Here is a 24,841-nt window from a genome sequence, read left to right as displayed (position 1 = left end):
CTTTTGACTTGATACAAGATGCCTAATAGGGTCTATTACATATGACAATGACTCTTTTGACTCCTTGACTCTATGATAAAACCCTAGAAGCACACAATGGGTGTTTTGACCTAAAAAGAAAATTAAATTTGGGCATGAAACCGATGCTATAAAAATAAAAATAATTTTCTTTTTTCTTTTTACATCAAATACATAATATCAAGAGTACATAAAATATTATGAAGACCGAACCTAGTTACAAATTTCAACTCTACCCCAATATAAAATGATGAGGAGATGGCATTTGCATGATGTAGTATCTAGTATTAATGATATTCTCCCTCAATTCCATTACATTATTATTCATAATACCTACAAGGAAGGGAATAAGGTGGCAGATGCGTTGGCGAATTGGGGGTGTAGGGAACACCAACTCACACTGGATACCACGTGGTTAGAGATATCAAAATGGGACGACATAGACACAATTAAAATTTTGATACAAAAAGATGGGGCCACATTATCAACAGTCCCCGATGGGGGTGATCCCACTAAACCATACCCTAATAGCACGAATGATTAACATGTCGAAGAGGAGAATGGAAGAAGGCTTGGTGACATTTAATATCTTTGCTACTCTTTCCACCTGTTCGATGGGAATCACCGCTTGGCTCCCACTGGAAACCACGCCTCTAGGTTACCTCACCCAAAACCTCCACTATAAATGCGATAGTCATGTAGGCGTTATAGGGAAGTATGAGGGTATATTGTTTTATAGTCTCTCTCAAGGAGGACTAATGGAAACCTTAATGAAGGATTGATTGGAGCAATCTCTCGAGATTTCTGACATCACATTCTTCACGATTATTCATGAGAGCATGTTGTTTGAATGGTTGGAAGGTGTTGAAGAGTGTGTCGGGAATACCAAATGTTTAGTCGGCGACCCAACATTCACCACAAAAAATACTCTCATGCTGGTAACTATATTCTCATCCGACCTTTATAGTTGCATGGACATCTCTCCTTAGTGGCAAATTGTTTACGAAAATTGGGGTGGTGAAGCTCATGTGCGCTCTAGAATTTATGGTATACTTATCATTTTTTAATCACCAATCACCTTTCTTATGATTTCTCTATGGTTATGGTATATAATGTTTTAGTAATATTAACCATTGTTTGGAATGATCTTGTTAGTTTTGTCATCCTGTCAGTAGGTCAATATTCTTCATATGTTTCCTCCATAACACAAGCTCGGGGTCATCCTTCAAATTGGTGGCAATATTGTCACCTTCATCGCTCTGAAGCTCTAAACCCATGGGATCCTTTAGCTTCCCTATTTGGCTTTGGTATCTGGGCCCCTTCTCCATATGGTTCTAAAAGGGTGAGTTGGTTGTGGCCTTCTATTGTTTCTCCCTTCTTGGGTGTTTTCCCCACAGTTAAGTGTCCAATGTTTGCGACACTTTCTGACGAGGTCTTGTGGTTTGAGGCTCTCCCGATTATTCACCTGATTTACAAAAATGTGCCACGAGTTCCACTCTTAATTATCTCTATTGTTTGGGGTGATACCTTTTTTTCTTTTCGCTCAAGTTATATAGCCTTTTCTCATAAGTATTTGTAGTCAATGCTTGTTTTTTTCCTTAGGTCACTCAATTAGTGTGGTTCTGGGGGGCACATCTAGTTTCACAGCTCCACGAAAACATCATCTTAGTCGAAGGGGTAGATGATGAACTTCTTTGATTCTACCCCTCCAGAAGTCAGAAGAGAGATCCTACTATTAGAGGCGAAAGAGTTTGGAGGGAGATCTTATTTTTATGATTCTGAAGTCTCTAGACATAGATGCAATTAGGATTTGGACCCAGGGTAGTTCAGGAAATGCCGCCTACACTTTCTTCACTCCATGAATTTGCACCAACAGCTGGACATCCTCATAAGCATAGTTATAAGGGAAAAAAAAGTTCACAACTATCGATTGTTTGCACAAGAGGAAGACATCAAAAGGATACTACAGAATCTTCGCCTCAGCCTTGATGACATTGACACCAGATTAGCTAGAGTGGAGACTATGTGTAATCTCTACTTTGGATACTGAATCAGTGGAGGAGAATATGGAGGATCGTGAGGCTCCTTTAGTTATAAATGAAGTTCCTATTGACATGGCACCCTTTATCGCTACCTCTCCTCAACAAAATCCAATGCCTCCTTCACTGGTTCTGATCTTCGACTAGTCTCCTTCAATTGCTGTCATCTTGCAAATGATGTGATGGCATTGGTATGGTTGGATACTTCATGTTGTACTCCTAAACTTCATTTTCCTTGATTGTAATGGCATCCTGACTCTCGTTCTAGTTGCACTCCTGGCATGGTTCTCTAGTGGTTCCCTAAGGGCATCAATTTTGTAGTTCCTTGTATCTTTTTGGAGTATAGTCATCTGGCATGTAACTCTTTATGGTATATATTGTGACTACAGTCTTTCTTAATAGCGCTAGGGAGTGTTTACATTTTTTTTTCTTTCAAGTAAGGATATTGTAACTCTATTTTGTCTATAGTTCCTTCAACTAAATAACACAACTATGCCTTTGTGAAGGAAACACATGACTATAGTCTAGTTTTGATCTTGACTCTTGCACTACTGTCATTTTGGAAAACCAGGCCTTCTCTCAATTAGATCTCAATGCAATCACTTTTCATTATAATAGAAATAGTTTGCAGGAATTCACAAAAAAAAACATGCACATGATATAGTTTGATGGTTCTTAGAGCAACGAGGATATTGAATTTAGTTTGTAAAGAGTATTATAGTTGTTTTGTAATGCCTTTTATATCATAGTATAAAAGTATATATATGTATGGATTAAAATTGAATTTTATTAAAAAAAAATAGTTTTATTAATACTAGTTTTAATAAAATATTTAAAAAAGTTTTTTTTTTTAATATTATTTAAGTAGTCAATTAGTATAGTTTGATGGACCTCTCACACATGTTCAAGTTCAAGTTTTTTAGGTGGACATGTTTATGCTCTCAAGTAGAGTAACTATATAGCAATAAGTGAGGGCGATGGCCTCGTACTTGCAACCACACTTGTAAGCACACTTTGGTCGGATAAGAGGGAGGATGTTGGACTTCCACCAACAACCTCACTCTTGCCTTTGGTCTAAGACGTTGATGGCCTGGTACCAACAACCTCACTCTGCCCTGAGAGGGAGGATGATGGACTTGCACCAACAACCTCATTCTTGCTTTTGGTCTAAGACACTGATGGTGTGGTACCAACAACCTCACTCTAAGCTGAGAGGGAGGACGATGACATGTTACCAACAACCTCACTCTTACCTTCGGTCAGAGGGAGGTTGATGGCCTAGTAATAGCAACCTCACTCTTACCTTCAGGGGAGAGATTCTAATGGCCTAGTACCAACATCCCCACTCTTCTAGTACCACCAACCTCTCTTGCCTCATTTCTTTCCCATGGTGTTCCCTAATACCCAAAAATTTCCTTGGAAAAAAAATACTATTAAAGTGAAATTATTTTTTAATGTTAAAAGTGAGATTTAAAATTGCTTATATTTTTTTCAAGCATAAGAAAGTAGGTCACCCAAAGGCATTTAACAAAATTGAAAATATTCCCATTACATACCATCAACAAGACAACCCAAAACCTAAAAAACTCTTATAAAAGTGAAGTTATGCCTATATGACTTGACCTCATTTTACTTCCTTAAATAAAATTAAATCTTCATTAACATATAGAATTTATATTTATCAATAATTACTAAGCCGGTGATAATAATTTAACCTCCATATAATATTACTCTATTCTAGAATATTCTTTCATAGTACTCATGGATCAAAGGTTGAGATTTATGTCAAAAGTAGTTATATTGTTTTCACTCTTTTAATTAAATTGATTAATTAAAAACAAAGTCATATGAACATGAGTTATAATATTTTGTGCATATGGTATTCAAATCCATGATTTTGTAAGAAAGCCTATTTGCACATTAAGAATTTTCATGATAAAGTGACTGTAAACCTCCACGGTTAAATATTTTATAATTATTAATAATAATCATATAAAATAAAATTATAATTTATTTTTTATGATTTTCTCAATTTATGATGAACTAAGTGTCTTAATATTTATAGATATTTACTAATCATTTAATTTATATAACTATATTAATATATTATTAATAATCTCTCATCCATTTATATTAACCAATAATTTTTTTTAATATTTTAAAAATAACTTCAAAATAAACCAATTATCAAATAAAAAAATTAGTAAAATCAACATAATGCACTACCATTTTGTTTAGCTTGTCACTCATAATAGACTCCAATTTATAAGCCGATCTTTCTCTTTCTCATGTAAAAAATACATAATTTAATAAAGTTAGAAAAAAAATTCAATAAATCCCAAATTTAATAAGGCCAATAATTGTAAAATATAAATAATAATTTTCTTATTAATACAGCGCTATATTTCAGGTTTTGGATTCAATAAATCTCATATTTAGTAAAGCCAACCATTGTAAAGTATAAATAATAATTTTCTTGTAAAGACAATTCTACATTTTACTTTTCTTTTTACATTTTAACCTATAACCACCTTTTAACTTAAAACAGGTAATAGACTACAACTCATAGGCAAGTCTTTTCTTCTAATTTGTAACCTAAAAATAATAAAGCCAAATTTAATCCGGCCTATGATTGTAATGCTCCTTTCGAAAAGCCCGCCACATAAAGATGATAATTTATAAAATAACAAAATACCAAACCATTTGATCCAATAGGTTGTTTTTTAAATGACACTGAATTATATTAACCATTAAAAAAGGATTACAAAACGCCACAGGAAATAAGGTCTCAGTTTGTAGCATTATAGAGCAAAATCTGAACCAACTGAAAAACGGGTGTACTTTTCTGAAAGAGAATGACCATAGCACTGATTTGTGTTGCTGATATATTCTTTGGATAATTGGACCTACATGTACAATAGTATCCATCTTCCTTTGCAGCTGGTTCATTAATATTATCTTTACACATAGATGTATGGTACATTTCATCTTCTGTTCTCCTTTTACAACTCTCTTCTCGAACAAAACCAGACTTACATACTGGATCAACAGTTGTATGTACACCTTTCTGTAGATAAACATGATCACTATGTTGCCTGATGAAATCCCTACTTCGATGGTCATGTTCCTTCCTTACAAAAGCAAGGTCACTTTCATCATCAGATGAAATAACCACTGCTTCAGGCAGTTCTTCTAGTGGACCTACATCACAGTCAAATTGTTCATGTCTGGATGCACACACATCAATATGCACCTTCTTCATCAGTTGCTCTGGAGGACCATTCAGGTCTTTAAAACTATCAAACGGTTCTTTTCTCTTGATAGGCTTCATAGATAAAGTTGTCAAGCAATAGGATTTTAATGAATCAATATCAACACTTTTGAATTCCCCAATTTTACTGTTCACTGCTCCAAGTGAAACTCTAAGTGTTTCTAGTGTTAGTTTGACAACGAATTAGTAATTTTAGGTAAAATGTAAATAGACAGTTGTATACCGAATAATTAGTTATGTAACGATAGTTGGTGATATAAAACTATCAAATGCACATGAAATGTAATGCGGAGATTCATTGTTAATTCCAATTCAGTTTCTTATTCAGTTTCGTGTCTTGGCTGTTGAGTTTCTAGGAATCCAAAAACCCGAAGAACGAAGCGAATCAGTTCGATTCAGGTATGATAGATAAAGTTTTATCTGCTGAAGAATTATGTATGATAGATGAAACTTCCCCTGAATGTAATGTCTCTCAGAGTTTTGATAGCTAGCTGTTAGACTCTGGTGCTTCGCATCACATGTGCCCACATAGAAATTGGTTTACCTCGTATGAAAATGTAAACAGTAGTTCTGTGTTTATGGGTAACAATATGTCATGTCAGACTGTTGGGATGGGAGATATCAGGATTAAGATGTATGATAACACAGTTAGGACATTAACTAGTGTTAGACATGTACCTGATTTGAAGAAAAATTTAATCTCTTTGGGAGTGTTGGATTCAGATGGTTATAAGTTTACAGGTCAGGATGGCGTCTTGAAAGTCTTTAAAGGAGCCCTTATGGTTATGAAGGCAGAAAAGGTCGGAAATCTTTACAGGTTAAAAGGAAGTACTCAGGTCAGTGAAGCAGCGGTTGCATCAGAAAAGGAAGAAGCAGGTACTCGTCTGTGGCATCAGCGATTGGGTCATATGAGCGAGAAAGGTCTTCATATACTGATGAAACGTAAATCTCTTCCCGGTCTGAAATCCTTGAATTTAGATTTCTATAAACATTGTGTGTATGGAAAACAGTGTAAACAGAGATTTAAAGTTGGAAATCATAATAGTAAAGATGTTTTAGACTACATTCATTCTGATCTGTGGGGGCCTTCCCCTGTTATGTCATATGGAGGTGCATTGTATTTTTTAACGTTCATTGATGATTACTCCCATAGAGTTTGGGTCTATATGCTAAAAAGGAAAGCTGATGTATTAAATGTCTTTAAACAATTTAAAGTAATGGTAGAGAAAAGAACATGCAAATCTATTAAATGTCTAAGAACTGACAATGGTGGTGAGTTCACTTCTATTGAATTTGAACAATACTGTAAGGATGAGGGCATTGTTAGACACAAAACTACTGTTTATACTCCTCAGCAAAATGGTGTTGCTGAGCGTATGAATCGGACTCTTATGGAAAGAGCCAGAAGCATGATCAGCAATGCTAACTTGCAAAAAGAGTTGTGGGCAGAAGCAGTATCTACTGCTTGTTATTTAGTTAACAGGTCACCTTCAGTAGCAATTGATTGTAAAATTCCTGAAGAAGTTTGGACAGGTTAGTCTTGTGACTATTCACATTTGAGGATATTTGGCTGTGATGCTTATTCTCTTATTCCGAAAAATCAGCGTTCAAAATTAGATCCAAAATCGAAATGTTATGTCTTTGTTGGGTATGACTATGCAGTGAAAGGATATAGGTTTTGGGATCCTACATTGCGGAAGATAGTCATTAGTAGAGATGTAACATTTGATGAATCCTCTTTGTTAAAATCAAATGTTGAAAGAATTGAACAGGAACAGGTATCGCCGAGTCCACGAGTTCAGTTGGAGGCTAGACCTTTCGGTGACAGTCGAAAGGAAGGAGAGACTTCTGGAGAAAAAGGTGTTGAAGACACAAAGGAAGCCGTTGAAGCTTCTGAACCAGTTCAACAACCAGTCGCTCTGAGAAGGTCTACAAGGGGAAGGAAAACTCCCAAAAGGTATGAAGATTCTGCTTCATCTTTTGCTTTGATTACTAAATATGGGGAACCTTCTTGTTATCAGGAAGCAGTAGATGACACAGATAGCGAGAAATGGAAAATGGCTATGGAAGAAGAAATGGACTCCTTAGCCAAGAACAATACCTGGGATCTTGTAGAGCTTCCTGAAGGGAGAAGTGTTGTTGGATGTAAATTGGTCTTCAAGCTGAAACGGAAAGTTGATGGTAGTATTGAAAGGTATAAGGCGTGGCTAGTAGCGAAAGGGTATTCTCAGGTTGAAGGTATAGACTTTCATGAGATTTTTTCTCCAGTTGTAAAACTTGTTTCTATACGTAGTGTGTTGGCACTAACTGCGTTGCTTAATCTTGAGTTAGAACAGTTAGATGTTAAAACAACTTTTCTACATGGTGATTTGAATGAAGAGATATATATGGAACAACCAGAAGGTTTTGTACGAGGTTGCAGCAGAGGATTAGTTTGCAAGCTCAGGAAATCATTGTATGGTCTGAGGCAGTCTCCCAGACAATGGTACAAGAAGTTTGATTCCTTCATGGTGAGCCAGAACTTTATTAGATGTGAGTATGATCATTGTGTGTACTTCAAAAGTTTCAATGGCCTATTCATTATCGTAGCTTTGTATGTTGACGATATGCTTATTGCAAGCAAAAACATGGAAGAGATCAACAAGTTAAAGGCTCAACTCTCTAGGACATTTGATATGAAGGATCTTGGAGCAGCAAAACATATCTTGGGCATGGAGATACACAAAGACAGGAAAAATGGTAAGCTTTGGTTGTCACAGCAGAAGTATGTGGAGAAGGTACTTGAAAAGTTCTCTATGAATAATGTGAAACCTGTTAATGTTCCTTTAGCTTCCCATTTTAAGCTTTCTTCGGTTTTGAGTCCTAGAGCTGATGAAGAAAAGCAGTATATGTCTCATGTACCATATGCAAACACTGTAGGCAACTTAATGTATGCGATGGTATCTACAAGACCTGACATTTCACATGCAATTGGAGTTGTCAGCAGGTTCATGGCAAATCCAGGTAAAGAACATTGGCAAGCAGTGAAATGGGTGCTTAGATATCTAAGAGGCACAAGTGACCATTGCATCCTCTTTAACGGTAGTGAAGGATTAGTCTGTGGATATGTAGATGCTGACTATGCAGGTGACTTGGACAAAAGAAGATCTACTACAGGTTATGTCTTTACTCTTGCAGGTGGAGCAATTAGTTGGATGTCAAAGCTTCAAGAAATAGTTGCATTGTCCACTACCGAAGCCGAATATATTGCTGCTTCAGATGCTATTAAAGAAGCAATCTCGTTAAAGGGTCTGCTCGATGAAATTGGAAGAATGCAGGAGAAAGTGAATGTACTTTGTGACAGTCAAAGTGCTATTCACTTGGCTACAAACCCTGCCTATCATAGCAAAACCAAGCACATTGATGTAAGGTATCATTTTTTGAGACATGTGATCGATGGCGGAAAAGTAGCTCTTAAAAAGGTCCATACACGAGAAAATTGTGCAGACATATTCACAAAGCCAGTTACAGTAGAGAAGCTGCGGTGGTGTTTAGCTTCTCTTGGATTGCAGGAAAGATGATGAATGGGAAAATTGTTGTCAAGGTGGAGTTTGTTAGTTTGACAACGAATTAGTAATTTTAGGTAAAATGTAAATAGACAGTTGTATACCGAATAATTAGTTATGTAATGATAGTTGGTGATATAAAACTATCAAATGCACATGAAATGTAATGCGGAGATTCATTGTTAATTCCAATTCAGTTTCTTATTCAGTTTCGTGTGTTGGCTGTTGAGTTTCTAGTTTTCTTCATTATTTCACTTTTACATCCTACATCCAGCCCATTGCTTCCAAGGTGTTTGACAGGTAGCTCATCCGCATATACATCCTTACCAATTTGTTCAACATTCTGCAACATCTGATCTTGAATTCTGTTAGCTACCTATACCAATAGGTTTCATATTTCATGATTGGCAAAGAAAGTGCCAAATATGCTCTGCTTTGGTGATGCAAAGATCCCATATTTCCAAGAGAAGACAATGTGTGTATATAGCTTGATGTTGACTAAATTTTGATGGGTGGTCCAACAGCTTAATCTGGATCATGCCATGTTTTAATTTTCTGTTATAGAATAGAGAAAGAAGTCTGTCCAAACTGTTTAATCTTGGCAGACCAGTAGCTGAGGTAGAGAAGTAAGGTTCCCAACTGCTTAATCTGGGACCTTGGAAGCAATAAGGGTAGTTCTAGATAGAAAATCAAAAGAAAAAGCCAAAAGAAAAGAAAAGGCAAATAAGGGTCTGCAAGTCTAAGTGCACCCTCCATGAAGAAACAAAAAATGCTAGACAAGTAGATGGGTAGGCAGATGGGGTTGCAGAAATGTCATTTCTTTCAAATGAATCTTGCTGGTCTAACACAAAGTAAACATCAGTGCATAGAGAAGCTCCTCTTCTCCATCATATTGCAGCAAAGCAAAGGAGCATGACTAACTTCCTTTTCCCCCCTTTCACATTCATTACTAACATCCCTTCATCAGTTGTGTTCATGAAAGAATTTAAGGTTTTATGTTGGTTCTTATTCCTTTAAAAGCCACATTTCTTGTCTGAAATTCTTTTCATTTTGATCTACTCCCTAAGCTAAGTTGTTTTCACATAAACTTAGTAATATCACCCCTCATTCACTTCTTCCATTCATATTAACCCCTAACTTCTTATTATCTAAATCCCCTATGTTACCCTTTCCCTATTATTATAAACACTATGGTGTATAAAACCCAAACATTCTATAAATATCCCTTCCCCTTGGCATTATAGCCATATGTTCACTGTCAGGAATTAAATCGACATCCGGTCAGTTTAAGAACCCAAACCCAACCCCTCTTTCCCCTTCAGAAGTTATCTAAACCATTAACCCCTTCATTTGCAAAAGAACCTTGTAAAAAGTCCCATTTTCACCCCTAACCCGCTTTATTTGCAAAAACGCATGAAAAACCCACTTTTTCATTTTACCCAAAGTTTGGGCGCTATGCGCGTTTTTATAAAAATACATTGAAAACCATATAAGTTTGCCAAACTCCAAAGGTTCCCGCCGGGCGCATCTTCCAAAAAATATATTATTTTAAACCCCGCCCGCATCCGTATTGACCTGGCATCTCAACGATCCGTCAACCGTCGGATCTGGCCCTTTTCATCCGACGGCTCTCATGCATATCGGAGCGGCCCCGACGTCCGTAGGTTAGCTTCCGAAATTTGTCAGAGGGTGACGTCAGGCCTCTGCCACGCGTCACCCCCAAATCGTATCGGAGCGCCCTCTGACAATTCCGCTTCCGTATATAAGGCGGTGCGATATCAAACCGCTTACCGTTTCCGGTTTCCGTTAACCCGCTATGCCAACGTCATTACCACGTCATTGCTACATCACCGCCGCGTCAGCGCCCCCGTCCGCCACTGCTCTGACCTGCCCGCCACCTCACCATCCCCGTGGACCACTCTTAAGCCGCCACGTCACTCAATGACGTCATGCTGACGTCATCCGACCTTGACCCCACCTGATGATGTCATGCTGACGTCATCCAAAAAAGGCGCCAAATAACCCAAAAGTCTATATTTTGGCCAAAATTCATGTTTTTCGCTACTTTTGCAAAAAAGACTGTTACTCCCCCTGCATGCATTTTACGTCCAAATCCATCGCCAACCAGCTGAAATCAACCAGGAGACCGCCGGCGCTTCCATCCCACTTGCATTTGCAAACTTTGCCAAGCAATTCACCAGGTATTTATCAAATTTACCTCCCCTGCGCTCGGTTGTGTCCATAATTGTCTGAAACAAAGTTAAAAGAGTAGGCGAGCTTATAATTTACCGGCAAATCCCCTGTGGCTAGCCTCCATTTTCAATTGTAAAGTCGAAATTCACCTGCAGAGCCTTGTTTAGCCAAATTCTCACAAAACATACAGTTAGTTCGCGCATTCGTGAACTAAGAACCCAAGCCGCACCAATTCACCCTGAAGAGAGTTTTAAGGCCGAGCATTTGCTCTAGTAGTCCTCTGTGCAGTATTTCAATTGCTGCTGTTACAATTTACCCTCTCTCCCTTGCAATTCACCTCTATATTGCAAAAACACTCCTCTGTGTTGCTCTGTTCATTAACACCAGTTCACATACAAACAGAGCCCTAAAGTAACCATGGATGCACCAGTAGCTCCTGTAGCCTTGAATATTGCTCCATTAAATGCCCCTCAGAGAGAATTGGAATGGCAACCATTAGCAGACCTGGATTATCAGATATCAGAAGAAATGCTAATGCACAGCAAGTACCACATCCACTTGTTAAACGAATTGAAGATTAAACATGAGTGTGGAACAGATGTATTGGGGATTTGGGACTCTTTCCTCCCAATCTTCAAGCTCCCTCAGGTCAATCAGTTTCCTGACCTAATCCACCTATGTGCTGAATGCTATGACCCCACTCAGAGGGCTGTGATTGACCCTTCAGGCTCAGTTGTTTTCTATGTCACCCCTGAAGCCATCAGAGAGATGCTGCACTTCAAAACTGAGAAGAAATTAGTTCCTTTATCACTGATTGATCTGATAAAGCAAGGAGCCAAATTGACAGATGCTCAGGTCACCAAACTAAATCAATTGTACATTGACTCTGACACCGTGAAGTACCCTCCCATTTCTCATGTTTACCTCAACCAATTGGGCAGGGACCTTGTAGACATGATCAGTCCCATTCTGGGCTATAATTCAATTGAGTTTGTTGATGAAACTGTGCTGGTGATGATGCTCATGTTTGCCCCTGGCAAGTCCCCAATCTGTTATGACTATGCCACTTACATATCTGACAAAATACATGAGCAACTAATGAACTTGTCAAGAGAAAGGGTGTTCAGATACACCTCCTACATCTACCACTTAATTTTGTATTATCAACATGAGAAATTTCACTTTGCTATGAAGAGAGTGGATGCACAAGGAAATCCAAGGTCAGTGGTTTATTGGTCCTCTGTCTTCCACTGCAGATCTCGTTCTCCATACACTTATTGTGAGTTTATAGACCTCTTCATCCACCCAGCCATGTCTTTGCTTATGAGCTCACCTCCTCCAAGACTAACTGATGAGATGCAGAGAGTCCTTCAGTTATCTAAGGTATATAGCATTGGGGATTGGTACTATTACCAAAACCACACAGTTATCAGGATATATGGGTGTGAGTTGCCCCCATACAGATTACCCAAATATGTGCCGATGAGATTGTTTGCCCTTGAATACTTCAGGCAATTTGGGAATGCTGATGTGCTACATTTTTCAGGCAAAGGCAAGAAAGCACAGCTCAAAGTAAGAAACCAATTAGGCCACTTCATTTACAACAAAAGGGAGGAAGGTTGGCAAGAAGCAGACAGAATGCTAGAATCCCTTGGCCTACAGACCAGTTTCCTTTGGAAACCCTACGACCCCAATCATTTCATAACTTTAAGAAGGGTCAAATATAGGCTGTCCGGTTATGACCACGTAAGGTTGCCTCACATAGAAAAGTATGCAAATCAAATTAAGTGGAGGAGAGGAACCTTAGAGGAGGCTGCCACACAAGAAGAATTAAATCAAAGAGCAGTAAAAAACCTCCAAAAGTTGGCTGACTTGGAGCTTTGTTCACAGGTATTTGCTCTTCCAGGCACTCAAGTGGGAGCAGCTGCCTCATCCTCCACAGCACATCAGCAATCAGCCAAAGCTACTGATCAAACTGCTAGCAAAGGCAAAGAGAAAGAGATGGAGCCAGAGCAGCCACCTCATGAAGAGGTGCAGCATGAAGAGGTACAGCAGCAGGAAATGCAACAACAGCAACAGGTACAACAGCAACAAGAGGGGCAGCAAGAAAAAGAGCAGCCAGTGCAACAAGAGCAAACAGTTGAAGCCCCAAAATCCACCGGGCAGCAAGCTCAGGACACTCTGCCTCCTAGGCAGGAGACAACAGTGGAGGCCTCAGTCCTCCAAACCCCACAAAAAGAAGACATAAGTAGAAAGAGGGACAGAGAGACTCCCCTCACAACATCAACAACTCAAGGGGAGAAAAGACACAGGATGAATCCCCTCTCCGAGGAAGAAATGCCTATAGGGCAATCTTTGGGCATGGGCCCACCTAGCCTGGAAGCATCTGCAAGTTCCTTCCAGCAGGAACAAGAGAGGACAGTGGGAGGAGAAGTCAGCTCCTCCAGCCAGCAAAGGGAAGCTGAAGCAGGCATCAAACAACAATTCATTGATATCAAAAGGAGGAATGAGCCACTCAAGATACAGCTCTATAATCATTTGTTGAAAATGGCTCCTACTAACCAACAAAGGTTGATGTCTGCATACGATGTACACGAAGGCAAAATGATCATGAGCCACTTCATGCCAACCGCGTTGCAGCCACAGTCCCCAGCAGACTACTTGAGGACCAATCTTGAGGTCCTTGCCAAGGACATCCACCCGATGGATCAGATTGAACTACATAAGCAAACGGGTGAGATGGTGTATGCCTCCTTGGCAGATAAGACATTGGTGAACTACAGGCTAGAAAATAGCCTAAACAACACAACTGCCCAACTTGAGTTGGAGAGAGCATCCTCCCAAGCAAAGGACAACCGAATCAGAGCGTTGGAGGACATCATAATAGAGCTTGGGCATGATCCCAAGGACATCAAGGCTGTACAAGCACTGCTGAAATTAAGGGATGCAGATATGGCAGCATTGAGGAAAATGATCAAAATCCCAGCAACTCTTCATCCTCAAACAGAAGAGGTTGCCCAGCTGAGACATGACCAAGATGCAGCAGCCATGCTGGTATCATTATATAAACAGCTGATCCAAACACAAGAAAAATTGGGAGAATCTGAGGCTGCACTGCAGGCAGCACTACAACAGAAGGAAGCAGGCCAAACTTCTCAGCCCCCTCCAGAAATAATCAATCTGGAGGAACCTCCTCAGACTACTGCTCCTCCTACTGAACAGACAGCACCATCTACATCAGCACCAGCACCAACAACAGAGCAGGCTCCAAGCCTGGATATGCAGAAGCTAAGGAGTGAAATCCAAGCCCTGGAAGCCCAAATGACAGAACTTAATGAGGCCAGGGAGAATTTAGTCAAGTTGAATGAAAAATATGATAAATCAAAACAAAATGTAGCTGAGAAAGGAAGAGAGATAAAGGCTCTCAAAGAGAGGATAAAGGAGCTAGAGAAGGAGCTCACCCTTGACAAAGTGACAGCTGAGCTCAAAACAGTTCTATGGGCCAACATTGGCCAATCCATCACTGATCAATGGCAATACATTGAGACCATTCATGAGCAGATTGAGCTCATAGGGAAAGCACATAGGGAAATCCAGAGAGCAAGGGCATCTCTAGGCAATATGCCTGAGGTTGCCAATAGAATGATTAACATGCTTAATAACAGAGCAAGTGCTCAGCTGGCAGCAATGGGAATTCCAAACAGGACCGAGACCATCCAGCTGATAAAGAGGGTCCTGACATTAAAAAGCCTGGTACAGACATTGGAAAGAAGAAGCCAGGACATGCAGACAGAGGTTAATAAGTTCATGGACAAGTTTACAACACTACAGGGCAAAGGTCTTCCTAGCTTACTGAACAGCGCAGGGAGACTACTTTCACATGAGCATTATGCCAAAAGGGTCAATACATTTGCTACTAATCAGATCACTGAAAGGCCCAGTACCTCAGAAGAAACAGGACCAGCAACAGGGCAAAATCTCTACAACAGGGTAGAGAACCTATTTTTCATTATGAATGAAATTCAACATTTATTTGAAGTGCCTCCAAACTTCTACAAATACACAGAGGCAGATGAGACCTTAGAGGCAATTCTGAGACATCAATTGCCCACACAGGAATGGTGGACTAAGATGATACAGATGATATTATAGACAAGAAGCCATTCACCAAGTTTTTCATCAAAAAATATAAGTTATCATGCACAGGAAAACTTGATAAATTCAGCATGTATGGAGAAGAATGGGCTGAGCCAACTCAGCAAAACTATTCGGCCACCAAAGCAGCACTGACAGTCACAGGTGACAGGGCCGAGAAAGCTACAGCACGACAGCCATAAAGACACATCATCCAGCATTAAAAACAGAACGTCCAAACCGACTCAGTGACCTCCAAAGGTCAAAAAAGTCTTCTGACAGAATTAAAGAGCATTTATGTTATATTCAAAGCTGTAATAACTTCTTATCTGCTGTTCTGTACAAGTTGGTGAACATATTTATTTCTCAGATGACTCAACGCTTCAGATATTTTGTATCACCGTTTGTATATATTCCCCCCTCGCATAAGCTTGCAGGGGTGGTTGTTGATTTCTCTTCTAGAGTTCTTATGCTGTAAATTTTCAGAGAATTAATACAAAGCTGATGGAATTTCCAAAGCTCTGCGTTATCTGAGGCATTGTGGTGTTTTGCTGAATGTTACAGGATTCCTGCGTACTTCTTGGCACAATAAGTTTTCCTTAAAAACTCTACGTTATGTGTTTTGTTATCTTTACATATCTCATTCCTGTTTCTGTGTTTTGTAGTTAATGGCAAAGAAAAAGAATAGTTCTAGGATTTAATCACAGATTACCCTGAACTCAATCTATGCTATTATAAATGTTTTCTTCAGTTATAGTAATAAAGGTGTAATTCTTAATTGCTGCACCTCCACACTATATCTTTCACAGTGATTACTGTTTCAGGAATTCAAGTCTGCTCCTGTGCAGTATATCTCTTTCTCACACTCCCAGCTTAGTGGAAAATTCTTAATTGCTTTTCACTGGTTGAACACACTTCATAATCACAATTTCAATTTTGTCTCATGAAGTATTTAAATGGCCCTGTAGTTTCAGCAACTCAACCTAATATTTCAGACAACCTGTAGCCACAGACTCCATTGCCCAATGGATTAGAACTATCTGAAGATTTCCACCTTAGGTACAGAAAGATATCCCTCAACCAAAACATAAAACCAAAACCCTGAATTCATAACTAGCCTAAAATCTTCACAAAACAGAGATAAACCTTAAAGAGAGAGCCCTCTCTGATTACAGTTTGGCTAGACGCTGTAATCCAAAGATTGGTTAGTGGTTACCCCGGCCGTATTCCCTTGGGAGTCAAAGAGAACAACCTGGGTGTTAACAAATTCCATATTCATCTCTAAAGCAGTCAAGGGGTTCCTTGATGGTTTCTTCTAGAGGACCACTCAAGTCTTTAAATCTATCAAACAGATCCTTTCCCTTGATAGGTTTCAAAGAAGAATCTGTCAAGCAACTGGATTTTAATGTGTCAATAGCATCATTTATGAATTCAACATTTTTATTGTCCACTCCTCCGAGGGAAACTTTATGTGTTTGCATCTTATTGCTTCTGAGATGTTTGATAGATAGTTCGTCCTCATATACTCCATTTCCAATCTGCTCTATCCTCTGCAAAGGCTGACCTTGAATTCCACATTTGTCTCCATAGCAGTCAAGAGGTTCCTTTGTATTGTGAGGTTTTGAAGGTAAAGTTGTCAAACTTGATTGTAAAGGATCAACTCCATCAGAACCATTGGTAAGTTGAAAAAAATTCTTTAAAATTTTTGTACCTTCACTTTCCTGGCTCTCATGCTGAACTGGCCTTTCACTGACAAACATTTCATTTCCAAACTTGTGCCGTTTGCGGCAGGGCATTCACTTGGCACGGCACTATAGAACTTCTTATAAATTGAACGTATGCACGTAGGTTTTTCATGTCGCTCATTCCCTGCTAGAAAAATGGCAGCCATGAAGATCATGTTGATTGGGTTTATTCTCTTGTGTTCAATTTTCTCAGGTAAGATAGCATTATCCAACATTTTTTCCCTCTTAGTCTTTATACAATTTTTTTTTAAGACTGGATATATTCCAATTGTTATTCGAAGTTTAACATTTACAAATTAGATTTGATTATTCAAATGGTTGCAACAATGGCCATTGTTTCACAAACAAATAAATTAATGTGTTTGATACTTTTGACTTGGATTTTGCTAGCTGCAAGGGGATATATCATTCAAAAAAGGTCATTGTCTCACAAACAAATAAATGTGTTTTTTAACTTTTGACATGGATTTTGCTTGCTGCAAAAAATCCTTTTTCCCACGAACAATACGGTCACAGTATTTTTAACATTAATTCGATTCATTGTGCAGACTCAGATCAAATAGGATTCAACAACGGCATGGTGGGAGACAATGTGCCACATGCAGACGAGGTGGTAACCTTGCTGAAGCAGAACACCATTGGAAAATATAGGATTTTCCAAGGGAGCCCAGATGTACTGAGAGCTTTTGAGAAATCTGGGATCGATGTAATTGTGGGAATCGAAATCAACAGATTGCAGAAAAAACGGCATGGTGGGAGACAATCTGCCACATGCAGACGAGGTGGTAACCTTCGGCCTCAACTTGGTGGAGTCTTTGGAAATTTACTAATATTTAGCGTGCTCTCACAATAGTCTTCAATTTCAAATAAAAACTTCCAACCCGCATGCTGCCGGACTCGACCTTAAATTTAATACCTCAGAATAATTTTTTTTAAACCTTCAACTTTGTGGAGTCTTGGGATATTTAGTAATATTTAAAAAAAATGTCATATAACCTCAGGTTTATAACTTGGTTTCTCTGCTGTGACACCTTGTGCTTCTGATACCAATACGGAAGACAAAGGGGAAACCAGCGGACACAATATTACCACACACTAACACAATATGGTTTGCCACTTTCTAACTTAAATTCTATTTAATTAAATTGCTTAAGGTACCTGAATAAATAAATAAATAAAATTTAATATTAAAGATAATAATCTAGTTCCCACATCCATCACTAACTATTTCTGAATTATAGATATGTTAATCTAGTTTATATATCCATTACCAACTAATTTTAAATCTGAACTTTTTTTTACCGAAAGACTTTTTTTTAATAATTACAACTAATTAACATATTCCAACACTTACGATAAAAACATTACAGTAAGACGCTTTAAACCATTTATGAGTCTATTTCCACATGCACTATATTTACAAGCTCAAGTGATCCCTGCACTATTCACGATTATATGTAACAATCTAAAGAGTAGATTGAATCCTGAAGCTGCATTGAATATGTAAGCTAATAACCCACTTAAACTTGGATCTGATCTGCACTTTGAAGTTATCTAACTTCATGAGAAATACCTCTAGTTTATGTAAATGGTGGCTACAGGAAATTTTCTAAAATTTGCAACCTTAGGGTGGATATCAGACTTGGATTTTGACTCGATATGTGCTATAAACAGAAGATTTTAGATAATCAGAAATGGGTATGTGAAAATTGGTATTTTCTTTTTCTAGCTAGTAATCAGAAGTTTTACTGGTACCATCTAGACAGATCAAAACTATCCAACCTATGCAATAAACCTAGAGAGTAGTTTGAATCCAAAAGCTGTATTGAATATGTAAGCTAGTAACCCATTTAAACTTGGAGCTGATCTGCACTTTGAAGTTATCTAACTTTATGAGAAATACCTCTAGCTTATGCAAATGGTGGCTACAGGAAATTTTCTAAAATTTGCAACCTTAGGGTGGATATCAGACTTGGATTTTGACTTGATATCCGCTATAAACAGAAGATTTTAGATAATCAGAAATGGGTATGTGAAAATTGGTATTCTCATTTTTTAGCTAGTAATCAGAAGTTTACTGGTACCATCTAGACAGATCAAAACTATCCAACCTATGCAATAAATCTAGAGAGTAGTTTGAATCCAGAAGCTGTATTCAATATGTAAGCTAGTAACCCATTTAAACTTGGATCTGATCTGCACTTTGAAGTAATCTAACTTTATGATAAATACCTCCAGTTTATGCAAATGGTGGCTACATGAAATTTTCTAAAATTTGCAACCTTAGGGGGGATATCAGACTTGGATTTTGGCGTGATATCGGCTATAAACAGAAGATTTTAGATAATCAAAATGGGTATGTGAAAATTGGTATTTTCTTTTTCTAGCTAGTAATTAGAAGTTTTACTAGCACCATCTAGACAGATCAAAACTATCGAACCTATGCAATAAATCTAGAGAGTAGTTTTAATCCAGAAGCTGTATTGAATATGTAAGCTAGTAATCCACTTAAACTTGGATCTGATCTGCACTTTGAAGTTATCTAACTTCATGATAAATACCTCTAGTTTATGCAAATGGTGGCTACATGAAATTTTCTAAAATTTGCAACCTTAGGGTGGATATCAGACTCGGATTTTGACTTGATATCGGCTATAAACAGAAGATTTTAGATAATCAAAATGGGTATGTGAAAATTGATATTTTCTTTTTCTAGCTAGTAATCAGAAGTTTTACTGGCAGCATCTAGACAGATCAAAACCATCCAACCTATGTAATCAATCTAGAGAGTAGTTTTAATCCAGAAGCTGTATTGAATATGTAAGCTAGTAACCCACTTATATTTGGATCTGATCTGCACTTTGAAGTTATCTAACTTCATGATAAATACCTCTAGTTTATGCAAATGTTGGCTACATGAAATTTTCTAAAATGTGCAACCTTAGGGTGGATATCAGATTTGGATTTTGACTTGATATCGGCTATAAACAGAAGATTTTAGATAATCAAAAATGGGTATGTGAAAATAGGTATTTTCTGTTTTTTAGCTAGTAAGCAGAAGTTTTACTGGCACCATCTAGACAGATCAAAACTATCCAACCTATGCAATAAATCTAGAGAGTAGTTTTAATCCAGAAGCTGTATTGAATATGTAAGCTAGTAACCCACTTAAACTTGGATCTGATCTGTACTTTGAAGTTATCTAACTTCATGATAAATACCTCTAGTTTATGCAAATGGTGGCTAAAGGAAATTTTCTAAAATGTGCAACCTTAGGGTGGATATCAATTTTCTAAAATGTGCAACCTTAGGGTGGATATCAGACTTGGATTTTTATTTGATATAGGCTATAAACATAAGATTTTAGGTAATTAGAAATAGGTATGTTCTAATAACCAACATAGATCCATCTTAAATATTGACAAAGAGGAATCCTAAGTTTGTTTATGAGTCGACATTATTTAAATGTTTTGTATAGTTATTTAATTTATTTTTTTTTAATTTTTAGATTTTTCATAAATTTTATTTTGGCAGACATGACCAAAATTTCAATTCAATTTTGATGATGGATAAACAACATTACACATCATACTAGGCTGTAGAATGAGCCTCTAGGTTCAATCAAAAGTTTTTCTCTTTAATGATAAAATGTTCTGTTTTTTCTTGTGAAAAAGAGGGATTTGGAAACAGAGTAGTCAACCAACACCACACATTTCCCTGGAAAGTAGTGGAAATTCTCACATTATTTTTGCTAAAATCTGGTAGAAATTTTGGGAATTTTGGGTTACAGCTTTCAAACTTCAAGATTTTGAGTGCCCAGAAATTTTTTGATGGTGATGAATCCATTTCCTTCATTAAAAAAAACAATTCAAACACTCCTATGATCAAATTTTTTGGAAAAAAAAAAACCAAATTCCTGCTAAAAATCATTTTGCTGGCTATAATGGGCTTGGTGTAAAAATTCCAGCGAAATATAGGCAACTTCCTTTTAAAATAATTACATAGTAGACATGATGGCTTTGGTGTAAAAACTAACGACAAATTTAACAAAGTAATAAATGGAGCAAAGAGGAAATTTTTGACCTCCATACCTTCGCCACGGTCATCTGCACGGAGCGCTAAGAATACATATTTAACCACCCCGATCATTGAAAGAGTCCAGAGCATGAGGCTGAGGATCCCCAAATAGTCCTCCTCGTCTGGCGATTTCAAATTCATGGATGGGTACACGTATAGTGGAGACGTTGCCAAACCCCCGAACACCACTCCCAGAGTTTGATACGCCAAAACAACCTGTTTCCACCTGCTCTCATTCCCTTCCTGAAATCAAATGAAATGGCTGCTATCAGTAGTTAAACACATCTTTCTGCTTAATAGGACAAGCTGTAAATGTTTAGCTCACTATCAATCCTCCTATTTATTAAATTTTACAATATTTCAATAGAAATTTGATAAATGAAATCTTTAACTTGCTATTTAAGTATTACTTCTCCCTGAATATTTAAATAAACTAATATTAATTTTCATATTTGAAGTATAAAAACATAAAATCATCCCAAAAATATAATGCCATACTTGCATCTCTCTATCTCCATTTTCATACGTATCAGTAACACGGGAGACATCATGATAATTGGATGTAAAAGTTTTCATATGTCGCCCCTCTGCACCATCCTCCTCCATAGCAGCAGGACCTCGAATTTCATTGGACATGTTCATCTCACAGAGGAGGATTTCATCAGGCCTCCTGCTGCATAATTTTGGTGTCTCTTTTCCGTATCTACTTTCACCAGCTGCCACATCTTTCTCCTCTAAAATTAGAGACATTGAGAGAAGCAAGCAGAAGATGAATGATGAACCAATCAGTCTGGGCTCCAAACCGAGAAGTTGTTTGGCAACTCCGCAGCCTGGAAAAACAGAATTAATACTAATAATACAAACATGTGTGGACTCTAATGAATTTCCTTTAGTTTCTAATGAGAAAAGTCTTCTGAATCATTTTCCGCCGCCTCCCTCCGATAACGCAGGGACGATTAATGGATCAGTGGGGTTGGGTCAAATGTCCATTCATTCCTTTGTCCATAGTGAGTGGTCTGCCGTCCTTTGAAATTCGCCGAGGACGGATTCATCTTGTGACCATGGCTTTCTCTACAGGGCGTTTTTGACCTGCGAGTCGAGATTGGTGTGATGCCATCTACGAATACGACAATTTCACTGCACCCTTGTTCTCGTGGATGCTTGATGAGACCTTAAGTGGGCACTTAATTGTTTGTAGCGCTTATTTTCTTAGCACAGATTTATTCATGGAGTGAAAAGATAAGTTGAACTTAAATCAATTTCAATGATTATGTCCATTATTGTTGTACCAAGAGCTGTCTTTATATTCAAGTATCATAGGGGAGATGTGTACCCGAGATATGTTGTATTCTAATTTTGTTTATAAACATAAATTGCAATATACGTTTCATATTAAAATAAATGTAAACAAGAGAAACTAGAGTGGGAGTGGTAAGGTAGGTTAGTTATTTCTATTTTGTTGGAAATTATGTTAGGGTGAAATTGCATTAAAAATTATAACTTATATTTGTTAGTGGTCAATAGGTAAACATAATCTTACTGTTTTGTTTTGGAAAGAACTAATAAATTGAAAGTTGAAATGGATAAATCAATACTTGCATAAATTTTGATGGGCAGTAACCCTAGTAAGTCTATACATTCATAATTTTATACTTACATGAATTTTGAAGAAAACATTTTTTTTTGTAAGTAATCAAATCTATATTATATTAAATGAAAAAGATGTACAATATTTACAACTAGAAAGTTCAAATTTGCCTCATGAATAAACTAGAGAGAAAAATCAAAATTTCTTTGCCCCTAAAGGTGGAAACTTGAGCTTACCACATCCAAATTGTTTCTCAAAAAGATGTAGCCATACAAATTGCCTAGTAGAGCTCAACCTCAAGGCGCATGGATAGTAACGTGAGGGGTGGTAGTTATGAATTGCAACAAAATTGGGGGATACACTTATTGGCTGAGAAGAAGGTGTGTGGTCACACTGATGGCTACTGAACAAGATCAAGACTATTCTGCAATCCATCGAACAAAAAGAAAGAGAGGGAACCAACCTCGAGATGATCAAGTGGTTGGTGGATAATGTGTGCCACTGTGAAGCCAAACTAATGCAGAACTAGAGCCACCACGAGCTTGAGAGCTGCCACGAGCTTGCAACGAACTGGTAGCCTCTGGAAGCTCTTCCACAATGAAACACTTATATGGGTTAGGTCGAGGTGGCGAAGGGGGAGGAGCTTCAGTCGTTAGCAGGGGAGCGGGGGGTGTAGAGGGAGGTGGAGGAACTTTTCGAGAGGGGAGAGGGGATGAACTAACAGAAGGGAAGTGCACAAGATACACAACAGGGGAAGGGGCATTGGGAGGGTAGTCGATATCCACGTCTCTAGCCAAACACTTTAGGGAGGAGGATGAGTGGTTGAAGAGTGTGGAGAGCTCAGAAATATGGTTGGTGGCCTTGGTTATAGCTTCTTCCGTAGCCTTCAACTACTTGACCAGGAGGATGCAGAGGGCCAAGAGGGACGAACATCCACGGTGGGTCTCCTTTTCTTCCATGGCCACCACCGTTCTGCGAATGTGATCAAACATAATAGCAATGGAGGTGTCGTCCAAGCTGGTTGGGGGTCGCCCACGACTTCTTCCATGACCTAGGTAATGACCTCTACCTCTGTCATCGCCAATGAGTGGGATGCAGGGGAAGTGAGGCACAGGGATAGGTCAGAGGGAGCGGTAAGGATCATGGGAGCAGGAAACTAGAGGAAGAATCGCAAGGAGGCCAAGTCGTTTCTGGATAAAGAGCCTTGATCAACATGATGGTCCACACATTTCAAGGAGAGGGGACGCATGGAGTGATGGTGCCACATGTTTTCCATGAGACGAATGACGCTTCCACGTGTACAGTCGTCAATTTGCCAGGGTGATTTCCCTTAGGTCATCCTGATCCGTGGGTGAGGAAAACATAAATTAAGGTGGGAAGTAATAAGTATATTTATTTACATCTTATTCCTATCCATTTTTTATGAAAAGACTTGCTTAAATTATGGTGGGAAGTAATTAACAGTACGTGAGTATGAGTTATTTTCAAGGATTTTAGTTTTGGTCTGACACAGTTATCCACATGACATTATATTATACAAAGGTTGCAGTAAGACCTTCATGTTATGGTCCAATCAAATGTTTGAAAAATAGTTTTTTAATAATGATTAAAAATAAAAACCAAGGTGGTAGCACATATTTATTCATGGAGTGAAAAGATAAGTTGAAGTTAAATAAATTTCAATGATTATGTCCATTATTCTACCAAGAGATATCTTTATATTCAAGTATAGTGGGGGAGATGTATACCAGATATATGTTGTATTCTAATTTTGTTTATAAATATTTTTTTAAGATAAATTGTAATATATATTTCATATTAAAATAAATGTAAACCAGAGAAATTAGAGTGGTAAGGTAGGTTAGTCATTTCCATTTAAGTTGGAAATTATGCTATGGGTGAAATTACATTAAAAATTATAACCTACATTTGTTAGGGGTCAATAGGAAAACATAATCTTATAGTCCTGTTTTCGTAAGAACTAATAAATTGAAAGTTGAAATGGATAAATCAATACTTGAATAAATTTTGGTGGGTAGTAACCCTAGTAAGTCTACACATTTACAATTTTATACTTACGTAAGTTTAGAGGAATTTTTTTTTTTTTGTAAGTAATCAAATCTATATTATATTAACTAAAAATATATACAATATTTACAACTAGAAAGTTCATCTTTGCCTCACGATGAGGAAACTAGAGAGAAAAATCAAAATTTCTCTACCCCTGAGGG

At 37.9% G+C, this 24,841-nt stretch overlaps 1 protein-coding gene across 1 annotated transcript in view; it reads right to left on the bottom strand.

Annotated features, from left to right (window-relative positions):
- Positions 1-22,055, bottom strand: part of LOC149234321 (putative potassium transporter 17) — a 173,056-nt gene extending 151,001 nt beyond the window's left edge. The window contains exons 1-2 of the mRNA XM_089371800.1: positions 21,521-22,055; positions 21,037-21,265 (exon numbers count right to left, since the gene is read on the bottom strand). Of these exons, the coding sequence (XP_089227926.1) occupies positions 21,037-21,265; positions 21,521-21,772 (481 nt within the window). The 5' untranslated portion in view covers positions 21,773-22,055. The remainder of the gene's footprint in view (positions 1-21,036; positions 21,266-21,520) is intronic.
- Between the last annotated feature and the right edge of the window lie 2,786 nt (positions 22,056-24,841).

The sequence above is a fragment of the Pinus tabuliformis genome, chromosome 8 (assembly GCF_031772625.1).
Source record: "Pinus tabuliformis cultivar Carrire ecotype Pingquan chromosome 8, CPIR1, whole genome shotgun sequence".
Classification (NCBI taxonomy): domain Eukaryota; kingdom Viridiplantae; phylum Streptophyta; class Pinopsida; order Pinales; family Pinaceae; genus Pinus; species Pinus tabuliformis.
Note: the sequence above shows the minus strand (reverse complement) of the source record. Positions and strands in the feature narration are given on the sequence as shown.